Below are 11,911 nucleotides of genomic sequence, written 5' to 3'. Positions count from 1 at the left end.
TCTCATTTTTATTTAAACATAATGAAATCTCTCAATGTTAGTAAACTAATGAAACCAAAATAGTATGGGATTTTTCTTTAGTACACTAAGACATATTTAAAATTTGAAGATATCATAAAAAATATGAAAGAGATATACCATAGCCTCTCATTCAAACAATACTGAAATATTTAAAATGGTTTTTAATGAATTATGCAAATAAGGATTTCCTTTATAATATCAAGTACACACATTTTATTACTTTCAATTATTCTTAGTATTTCCTATGCATACAACTTTATTTTTGAAACTTACACTTTTAATGCTACTAAATAAAGTTATTGTAATGCTGTATAGATTTCAAAATAAATTATGTCTATTTTTGGCATAACAGGCTAATATTCTCAGGTATTTACAGGAATATAATATGTTGGAGGAGGTTGTTTTTTCATTTTCTGGTCACCAAGACTCCCAAAATAAACACACAGAAACTATATTATATAAATCACTGCTTGGTCAATCACTTTAGTGTATTGCTAGCTAGATCTTATATCTTAAATTAACCCATTTCTATTATTTTCTTCTTGCAAGTTTCTGGCTGGCAGCTCATGTCTTTCTTGTCTGGCAGCGCAATGCTTCTCCTTGACTCTGCCTACTCTCTCTCTAATATATCTCCTCCAGCCTGGCTAAATTGTGTAAAGCCATTGGCTGAAGAAAGTAGCTTATTTATTAACCAATAAAAGCAACATATATACAGGAGGACTTCCCACACCAATAATATTTTCATGCATCTACTTAAATTTCAGGATTTATTAACATTAAAATTTACATATTTTGTTAATATTTTGGAATATGTTTTAAGGTGACAGTAGTTATTAATCTGAAATCACAAGACACTTCTGAAATAAAGTAGACACTTCTTTCCTATAATTGAATGACCCTTTAGATGAACTAAGGTAAAACAAAATTCACAGCACTTCATGGACTTTTCCCCTTACACAAGAAATACTCCATGGATGGCTATGTACAGATGCATTGCACAGTATGTACTCAGTGTCATTAAACTAATTGTATGGAAGTGTGAGAAGTATTTGACACAAAACAAATGACTACGTAAAAGGCATAGAAGTCTACTTGGAGGAAAAAGCAATTGCGCTGTTTTATTTTAGCAGGGAGCCAGAGGGAGGTAGGGAGCTTGTGGATTTCTGCTGCTTTGTTTAGAGCTCTGTTGTACCGTGGCAGGTTTAGTACAGCTTTGATTTATTACTGAATTTGATTGTTCTCTACAAATGACTGAGTTTCTCTTGAAGAAGTGTGCTGTAAGGATGCTCTGATCATCTGTTTTCATTTGTAATATAATTACCACACAGTACTTAGTTTAGAGCCCTAGACATCATCATCCCTCCCTATCAGTTCTATCTGGCAAGCTTTCCCGCACTTAGTTTTATAAAGCCTGTGTTACAAATGCTACCCCAATGCTGAAAAATGCAAAAAATACAGAGCTACAAGGGCAAATTTCCACACAGAACTCTTGTCCCAATTATTAATATAGTGAACCTAAACTCAAAGTATTTTATTTCTACAAAAAGAAATGTTGCTACAAGAATACCTGTTGATCTTGAAATTTACAATGTATAATGATGTTTTCATCATATGAAGTAGATATTTTATGGTATTTAGGAAGAGAAAATTTGTCTAAATACAAGTAGTACAATTATTGTTATCTAATCATTATTACATGTACTTGCAGACTACATAAAAAAACAATAAACGTTCTGCCAACCATCACATCTTGATAAAAATTTTGAATCTTCAGTCTCACAGAGGATTTTACATTGCTGAGAATAAGAATTCTAACTCTTATATATGAATTTCTAAAAAAAAACCTTTTTATTATACCATGTTAATAATAGAATGGAAATAGGTTTTTTAAAGATGTAAATTTAAAAAACAGCTATAAAGATTCTCTAGAAAGTTATCGCACAGTGTGTGGGCACAACGGCATTTTCAAGATAAATACTTTCAATTTTTCATGCAAAAATTAATTGTAAATTATAAATGTGACTTTGATTGTTGGGTTGTAATTAATTAAGTAAATAATTACTAAGTAATTTTACCCCTTTTCTATTATTCTGTGGTCACTTCAAATGCACAATCCATTCCTTTATAATGAAATTTTGAGATGTAGTTTGCTTTCTGTTATCTACATTCTGTAAAAAAAAAAGAATCAAAATAGTTAATACACAAGTGCAGAATGAATAATAACTTGATGAAAGAGACAGTATGATATGAAACTTTCATAATTATACCTGTCTAAACATTTTTTTTTCTTTTTTTTTTGAGACAGGGTTTCTCTGTAGCTTTTTGGTTCCTGTCCTGGAACTAGCTCTCCTAGACTAGGCTGGCCTCGAACTCACAGAGATCCTCCTGCCTCTGCCTCCCGAGTGCTGGGATTAAAGGCGGGCGCCACCACCGCCTGGCCCCTGTCTAAACATTTAAATCCTAACGGTTATGCTTACATTGAAAATAATGGAGTTGTTTAAGTGAAAATTTAGAGGCAAATTTTGTACACAATATGCATCTGATACCTCAACCAATGGGAACCTGAAATGACCCTATCCTATAGCAATACTGACGAATATCTTGCATATCATCATAGAACCTTCATCTGGTGATGGATGGAGATAGAGACAGAGACCCACACTGGAGCACTGGACTGAGCTCCCAAGGTCCCAATGAGGAGCAGAAGGAGGGAGAACATGAGCAAAGAAGTCGGGACCAGGAGGGGTGCACCCACCCACAGAGACAGTGGAGCTGATCTATTGGGAGCTCACCAAGGCCAGCTGGACTGTGACTGAAAAAGCATGGGATAAAACTGGACTCTCTGAGCATGGCGAACAATGAGGGCTGATGAGAAGCCAAGGACAATGGCACGGGGTTTTGAACCTATGTAATGTGCTGGCTTTGTGGGAGCCTAGCCAGTTTGGATGTTCACCTTCCTAGGAATGGACGGAGAGGGGAGGACCTAGGACTTACCACAGGGCAGGGAACCCTGACTGCTCTTTGGACTGGAGAGGGAGGGGGAGAGGAGTGGGGGGAGGGGGAGAAGGTTGGAGGAGGGGGAGAAGGGTGGGAGGAGGGGGAGGGAAAAGGGAGGCTGGGAGGAGGTGGAAACTTGTTTTTTTTTTTTCTCCTTTTCTCAATAAAAAAAATGAGAAAAAAAAAAAGAAAGTACACATAAGCAAGGCCATAGCTCTGGTTTGCATACCATAGCTCTTAGGAAACATTGCTTCTTATAAAAATAATAAAAGCTGCAGTATGCTGATTTTATGAAAACATTTTTTTCTAGTGGATGTCAAATTCTTTCCATCTGTTTATCTCATTGAGGACATTTGCATTGTTTGAGTTTCAGACAAATAATGTTGTCTGAGTGCGGTCATGTTTCAGTGTGAGTGAAGACTCTTTGCTCTTCGTTGCTGACTAGTCTCCCTACTCCCAACCCAGGACTCCTTTCTGGAAAAAAAAAAACAGTTTGATTAGTTCAAAACTTAGAAATCACTTACTCTGTAATACCACTGTGTACCCACATGAAATTTTCTTCAGATACAAGCACAGATCAAGTTGACCAGGAGACTAGATTTCAGGGATGAATAGGGAGAGATCAGTTGAGGGGACTAATGGAGTGTATCTGTACTAAAAGAAACTACAAAGGCACGTCATTTATTTCTGCAATGTATTTTCAGACTTACAGAATTCCCCCTAAATAAGTGTACACTGCTCTACCCAAAACATTTTCCAATTAAGTGTCCATCAGTGGCTATACATATCTCTGAATAATCAAATGAGTCTATAAAACATGTGCCTTGAATAGAAAAACAAAACCGAACCAAACCCAAAAGAACATTGTCAGTCTAGTTGCAAACTTTATCTAAAGCACCAATTTGAAATCGAGTCCTCTGTCAATGACAGAAGGTTCCAGTGTGGTGCCTGTTTCATAATACTGTGTACAGCTGACTCTCTGCAGCTCAAGTTGCCAGCAAAGCCTGAACTGGAGCGTGAGAGTCCTTTGGTTAACAAATTCCCGCAAAATACTCCCCCACCTACAAAACCCCAGGAGCTGTAGTGATGTCATATCCGTTGCTCAGGTCTCCACACCTCTCAGCAGTTACTCCTTTTATCTTCTTGGGTCAAAACTTTTGAGGTGGGCTGGATAGCTAGCAAAAGGGGAGAGGGTAGACCGGGGCGCACCAGGTGGAGGCGCTTCAGCACCTCGGCCAGCGCCCTCTGCAGCGGGTCCCAGCCTTCTGTGCTCCCCGACTCCCGACTCCCCACTCTGCGATGCCTGCGGAATGATCGCCCCCCAGGGCGGCTGCTGCTGCTGCCTCTGCTGCTTCTGCCGTCGCTGCCTCTGCCTCTACTCTGCTCTGACTGGCAGGCAGAAAGTGCAGCTGACGTGGGAAAGGTCTCCGCAGTGAGTGGAGTGGCTACATAAAACAGAGTAAAGAGAGGCAAAAACCCACATCAGAATGCAGGCGAGGTCCAACCTTCTCAACCTCCTTCTTCTGTCTTTACTTGCCGGATTAGACCCTTCCAAGGTAGGGGCAATATTTTGACTTGTTTGAAATAAATGTGCAAAATATAATGACTTGATGAAGATGGGGGCAAAATGTCCAATACTGCATGGGGGACTTCTTTTGGCTACCCTGTGGTGCCTGGTGCATCCACAGTGCTCTAAAGATAACAAGGTGAACTACCAGAGGGCTAGCTAGCTTCTTAAGGTAGAGTCCTGCTGTGAAGTGGGGGAGGAGGGACCGGAGGCGATAATGTATATGTGTAGCGAGCAATGCGGTTCTCCGGGGAATTTAGCTTATTCGCTGTCCAGCTGCTTAATGCTCTCTTCTGAAGTAGGACGGGCCATCAGAGGGAGTTTGCAGTAGAAACCATGCAGTTTATATGCCTGTGTTAGATGGTGAGCGGTCTCTTTGTTGAAAGCAGGGAAGCGTTTCCAGCTGATGCTGGTCAATAATACTCCCATCGCAGACGTGCTGCGGTTTGTGTCCAAAACATTGGGGAGGCTGCTTGTAACACAAGGCAGAGCAGCAAAGCTACACTATCTGCATGGCTAAAAGACATTGCTGCTGCGAGAGGGACTTCGTGTTTCCTTCCTTTTACTGAGGAAAATTAGGGAATCCCAAGGAAGTTCTGGTGATCCTTGCTGAGACGGGAAGAGAGAAGCCTCTTAAACTAAGGAGAGCAATAGAAAGGATGAGTTACGATATAGCTGTGGAACTCTGTAAATTATCCAGCAAGGAAAGTGAACGCTCAGCTCCTCTGGTACAAAGCAGAGACGGATGGAAGCATGTTTTCAGCGATGTGTGAGGAAAACCATAATGATAAAGGCTAGTCATTTCTGAGAGGGAAGCATTCTAAGAAATGCATAGTTCTCTAGAGTCAGAGAAAAGGCAGCTGATAGAGAAAGGGATGAAAAGCATTTTTCTTTCCGTACTTAGCTGGTGGACAGCACTGTGATAGGAGTGGGAAAATTATGCCGTATTATAAATGCATTCAGTGCTGTGTTTTGAGTCTTGTAAAGTTATTTTATTGGCTGGCATTGTCTGTTTAATTAAGACAATGGACTATAACTAAGATATAACCAACTACAATCTATCATTGTGACTGTGACATTTCAAAGCCTAACCTAATATATGTTATAGAATTATAGTGGTATAATAATACTGCAGGGTTTTCATATTTGGAGAGATCTGAGGAAAATAAAACAATTTCATTCTCAACCTATAGTGGTCCTGACGCTGACATTCTGAAAGCTTCAAACAACATGTAAGAGCCATCTTAATAAGCCTAATGTCACATTGCGTTTACTAAGGTATAGCTGTAAAACATTTTACACCTAATAAGACGTCACCACTCTGTTTATGTATTTTTTATTCTTTCCCTTTATGCTCCTGCACCTATAGTGACATATCCTATTCCGACTTACACGTGATACTGGCTAAAAGTTGCGACTACATGTTCTCATCTATTTAATTGCGAATGCCTTGCAAAAGTATACTTTTAAGAACACAATTAATAAATTAGTACTGAATTAGTTCCTGAACTTAACATGGGCTATGGCTTTTCTTAAGAATTTGGAAGGGCAAGTTCTTATTGACTGCTTATTTGATGGACTGAATATGACTAGAATCTTTAACGTAAAAATACCATCTTTGTCAGCAGTTAGTTCTTAATATTATGCTAAATAAAGAGATGACTTCCTCAAATAAACATCTTCTTTTGTTAATTTCATCTTTGTTATTTTTTATGAAATTTCTGATTATACAGTGTTTAAAACTTTCTGATTAGGTCACTGGCAAACTCTGAATGCCGTAGAGTTGAGAAACTCATTCACTTTACAAACTGTTCTCAGCATCCAGATGTTTCCAGACAGCATTCAAAGACATCTTCATGATATTTTGCTCTATATTAACATGAAATAACAGAGAATATTAAAAATTCTGTACCAAGTAATTCAATATATGAATGTTTTGGCTTCATAGACAAAATATCACTTTTATGGGAGTGAATAGAGCCTAATTTTATGTTTATAAAGTGTATTTGCTTACCAAGCTTTATCAAACAGAACATTTCAAAAAGTAACATTGTGCCCTCAAAATAACTGTCAATCAGCCTACAGAGTAAACATTTTCTCAACAGTGGTTCGGCTCCGTTCAGTTAAGCTTAGAGTTTTCAAGTTCAGAACTGTGAAAAGTTGCCTTTGATGTTTGGGAACATACAGACATTTCTTAAGAAATATAATGGAAATAGAAAATCTAACCTGCTTCTTTTCATATGAGTGGAACACTAGAGCAACATAAATTTCAAGAATGAATTTCCTTTCTTTGATGCTCAACCATCTTATAAATTATGTTTTGATTGTAAATATAAATATAACCATGTATGGGTACAGAGAAATGGCAAAGGAGAAGATCTCTAGAATTCAAACGTATTTTAAGGTATATGATTCTATCCACATCAGATATCACCATTCTAAATCTCTGCCTGTTTTCTGGTTTAATTATTAAGAAGATAATAACTTGCTATCGCTACTACCAAATTTCATCTTATGAAAGACTATATAATGTTTGCATCTATGGATTCCCCTTCCCCTGCTGCAATCGAGGTTTATCTGTCTTAATTATAGTCTATAAACTGCCTAGATATCCCCATATTATAGTAAATTACTTGGAAACAAATTTTATTACAATTTAAAATGTTTAAACATCTATATTCATAGAATAAACTCCACTTTCAGCATGTACTCAATTTCTTTCTTCTCATTTAATGCATTACAAAATTGGAAAGATTAGTAGTTCCTTGCCAAAGGAAGGCAATTCACCACTAATTAATTATTTGTATTTTCATATAGAAATATTGATTTTTTTCTCAGAAAATTCATTTGAATTATGTGTTCTTAATTAAAGTCTAATTAACAAGCTCCAAGATCATTTTAGAAAAAAATATAAACTCAAAAGCATATGAGATTACTTATTTTAAGAGATGTCAATCAATTCCCTAGTGATGAAAAATCGGAATCATAGGCAATATGCCACACTGTCAAAAAAATAGTACAATCTTAAAACAGAGCAGTGTACAAATTGACTTAATTTTCAGTTTCTTCAACACAGCAGCATGTCTGGGTAGGAAATTCCTGACAATGGCTGCTAGGTGGCATCTCTGTGCTTTTAAAGTGAAGGCATTGAGTTCAGTAATAACCTTGATAGGAGAGTGGGCTTCTTTTCTTTTAAAAAAAAAAAAAACTTCAACAGATCATCATTTGAACATTATAGTAAAACACAATCCCCATGAATCAGAGCACAGAGTGTTCTCCTCTGCAGTGCTGAGCCATGAAGATGGGACGAAGTCAATATTTCAGGGTAGGCTGCAAACAGGGTGTTTATACTCAAGTCCCACTTGAGGAACATCTCAAAAAAGGTGAAATGGACATATCTCCACAGTGCTGAGACTGCTGTACTTTAAGGACATGATAATTATAGTATGAACATTTTTTGCAAAATGTCTTGCTAAGAGAACATTGCTTGAACTAAGGGTGCACTCTTCTCAACTTAAAAAATTATGCTCTGAACTTAGCTCCGTAAAGCTAGTTAGCATCTCAGGCACAAACTATAACTATGATTCAGCACTAATCCCAGCACCAAACTATTTTTTTCCAGCCAAGAAAGCATAGACAGAATTCCTGCCCTAAATAAGAGAATTGCAAGAAAGCAATATGAGTGTGATGGAAATGAAAGGAATTTCAATAGTTATATTGGTAAATGTCTCAAAATACCCATTCAAATGATCACCCTAAATTAGAACAGTACATAGATCAATGGTATTTGGCAAGATTATATAGATTCACACCAGTACCCCTGCAATAATAAATAACTAGTGTTCAGGGTAGCCCTTCTATATTTGAAAAAGAAAAAAAATCTCTCTGTTCTCACTTTGTCTAAGTCGTCTGTAACCTAATTGAACTTTTACTTTGGAAAAGTGAATATTATTTCCCATTCTTCCTTCAGGAAAGTTGAAAAGGTTACAGCGGCACTGATTTCCTTCATTTTTCTTTAAAAAGTGTGTTTCCTGAATCTTTGCAACTGATTCTTGTGTGATTACTACTCACTAACAGAAGAAAACTCTTGGGTCCGTTATTTCTGTTTCTGCCTCTCTCTTGATATGTATCACTTTTCATGACACTGTGAGAAGCATGATACCAGGGCCCTTAATATGAAATCATTAGGCAATCTTATGTGTGTGCATGTGTAAGTTGCACGTGCATGTGTACATTCATGTTCATATAAATACGGACAGATACACATGAAATATGCATGCAGGCATATGTGTGGAGATCTTAATGTAGAGGTCTTCCTCGACCTTGTTTTACTTTTTTTTACTTAAGGGGGGTTTCTTACTGAAATCCAAGATTGCTGATATGACTTTTCCCAAAAGACTTCCTGTCTCTACCTTCAGAATGTTCTGAGATTATTGGCACCCAAGAGGCCCAACACATGATGATCAGGACACTGAATCCGACTCTTACATGGTTAATTCTTTATGAACTTAGATATCTTCCTAGCTTCATATTCTCAAAACCTTTTTGTTACACCATACAATAACTCTCTCATTGTACCATAATGTTTGATACTTCATCAAAATTTAATCATTTTCTTTATGGGTTATACTTAGTGAGATCACAACATTAGAAGGCCTGAGGACAAACCTCTAAAATAATAGCATGCTATTCCTACTCTTGTAATTGGAATTCAGAGCCTCCAATTGGTTGATCTCTACACCACAGTCCTGTTCTCCTATCCCCTCATATGTGAAATATGGTTTATGACTTCTTTGTCATCACCTATCCATCAAACCTGACAGGATCATTTACCTGTCTACTGATGCCGAAGGCCAACATTTCCTACTTCAAGAAAAAATGTGTTATTTATTGAAACATTGTCTTTGAAAAGCAAAGTGAAAACTTATTTACTCTCTAAAAAGATTTCTTCTCACTGAAGAGAGGTGGGAGGTATGTGAGGGGTCCACACCAAAGTTCATAGTCTGTAGCAGATTCTCCCAAGCTAAAACATGTCCAAGAATTTTCTAAAGTCTGGAAATTTTTAGAAAAAAAACTCAATTTTTATAATAAGAAAAAATGTCAGAAAACTGGATAAAATTGCACACAGTATAATAAGACATTCCACCTGACTTACTTAAGTGTTAATTAACCAAAATTTTACCTAAAAGCAATCAAAACTTAATTGGCAGTAGTGAAGCTAAGAGAAGAGATTCAAAATCAAACTGCTCTCTTGATAGTTGATGTAATGTTACATTGGGTCATTGAGATGATCTGTTAATTGGAATATATGAATAATCATTCCCGGTTGGTCTTAAAGTGTTCCAGTAAGAGCAAAGGGTCTTTAAACACTACCCTTGTTTAAATTCAAAAACATGGTTGAGATATGGTCCCTGAGCATTTTAAAACAACAAAAAGTAGGATTTTGTCAACTCAGTGTATGACACTTCTCAGTTAAAACCTTAGAAATTGTTTTTTGATACAAAGGTAACACTATGGTTGTAATATTTATTTAAAATTTTATTTGCTGCTTTCTCAAAAAAATTGCTGCTTGCTGTACAGTACATTGAAGTTAAAACATTTATAAAATAACTTTTAAAATACAATTTTTAGGAGGTGGAGAGGTGATTCAGTGACGAAGAATACTTACTGTGCTAATATGAGGACCTGATTTGAATGTTCAGAACCCATATCAAATTCAACATAGCTAAACATGCCTGGAAACTCAGCTCTACATGAACACAGTTGGACTCAATGTGGCCATGCCAACTCAAGCATCCTGTCCAAGAAGGGGCAAACTTTTGGGTTCATTGTTGACATGTCTCAAAGTAATTAATCAGAAAGCAGTAGTCTGGACGCTACATGGGCACATGTAGCCAAGGACACACACACACACACACACACACACACACACACACACACAGAGAGAGAGAGAGAGAGAGAGAGAGAGAGAGAGAGAGAGAGAGAGACAGACACAGAGAGACTTACTGCAAAGACACAAAATATGTAGTTTTAAAATAAATTTCTCGTCTAGTATGAAATCAGATAAGTATCGTGAAATCACAGGAATTGTCTTTTAATTCTTCATCATTAAACTTGCCCATGGTCAATTAACTAATCTATAGCTCATACCTGTAACTAATATCATGGCAATGGAACTTCCAGAATAACTAATAACATTAAAATATATGAAGATACATTTAAACTGCAATATTACCTGCAAATATTATAATTCTGCCAATGGACATTTAATCAAACTTAAAACCCTTTTGCCTCATACATTAAAAACTCAGAATCATTCAGAGTACCTCTCATGCCCCTCTTCCCTTGCTGTTACCCTTTCTCAACTTTCAGAAATGTTAAATTTATGAAAAGTTCCTCAAAGCCAGCCTACAGTTCTTGTGAAAATTCCAATTGAAACCCATCATGCAGAAATCTACATTTATACTTATTCCAAACAAAATGCAAATGGTTCCTTAATTTCAAAAATAATTCAAAGTACTTAGGCTAATAGTGGGCAGATCACAAACAAACTGGATATATAAACTCAAATTTAACCTATATGTGACCCAGTATACAAATTATAGGTTTGCATGACTATACACAGCGTGGCACCAATAAAGTAATTAAAATTCTGTGATAGTCCAATGCAACATTTAAAAAAAAGAGATGAGGAAAGGAATTTTTGTCATTTACTGAATCTCAAAATGTTCAAGGCAAGAAGACCATGGAAAAAGGACCACATTTATGTGGAGAATTGCTTTGTAGACTTTTTTTCTGTCTTCCTTCGTATTTATTTGTATTCTTAGTTACTTTTTACAAGATTTCTACAAAGTTCTTGGCATCATCTTGCCTCTTGGTTTTTGTAATAGCATGTATATGGGTGTTGTTCATCAAACAGTAAATTCATCCGAGGAATTTATGACTCCATTCCTTTCTTCTAACCCAACTTACATAAATTATATGAAGAACAACAAATACATAAAAGCAACTGAATAATATTGCTGATAGAATTTGCTCATTGGTGTAGGAGGGCCTTCCACTTATGTGTTGCTTTCATTGGTTAATGAATAAAGAAACTGCCTTGTCCTGTTGATAGGACAGAACTTAGGTAGGTGGGGGAAACTAAATGGCATGCTGGGAGAAAGGAGGCAGAGTTAGAGAGATGGCATGATCTTCCAGAGACAGATGCTGGGAATTTTACCCCGTAAGCCACTGCCACGTGGCAATACACAGTTTAATAAAAATTGGTTAAATTAAGATATAAGAATTAGCCAATAAGAAACTAGAGCTAATGGACCAAGCAGT

General features: G+C 36.7%; 1 protein-coding gene across 2 annotated transcripts in view; it reads left to right on the top strand.

Moving 5' to 3' along the window:
- Positions 1 to 4,135: 4,135 nt before the first annotated feature.
- The window catches only part of Olfm3 (olfactomedin 3), a 191,517-nt gene continuing 183,741 nt past the window's right edge, over positions 4,136 to 11,911 (top strand). Inside the window, exon 1 of one of the 2 annotated variants that reach the window (XM_041657308.1) lies at positions 4,136 to 4,574. In XM_041657308.1, coding sequence (XP_041513242.1) covers positions 4,506 to 4,574 — 69 coding nt within the window. In that variant the 5' untranslated portion in view covers positions 4,136 to 4,505. The remainder of the gene's footprint in view (positions 4,575 to 11,911) is intronic. The other variant, XM_041657300.1, reaches the window with a different exon arrangement.

The sequence above is a fragment of the Microtus oregoni genome, unplaced genomic scaffold (genome assembly GCF_018167655.1).
Source record: "Microtus oregoni isolate MIOR12 unplaced genomic scaffold, Mior012 000000F_ref0000247, whole genome shotgun sequence".
NCBI classification, from domain to species: Eukaryota; Metazoa; Chordata; class Mammalia; order Rodentia; family Cricetidae; genus Microtus; species Microtus oregoni.
This window is presented reverse-complemented; position numbering and strand designations above follow the sequence as displayed.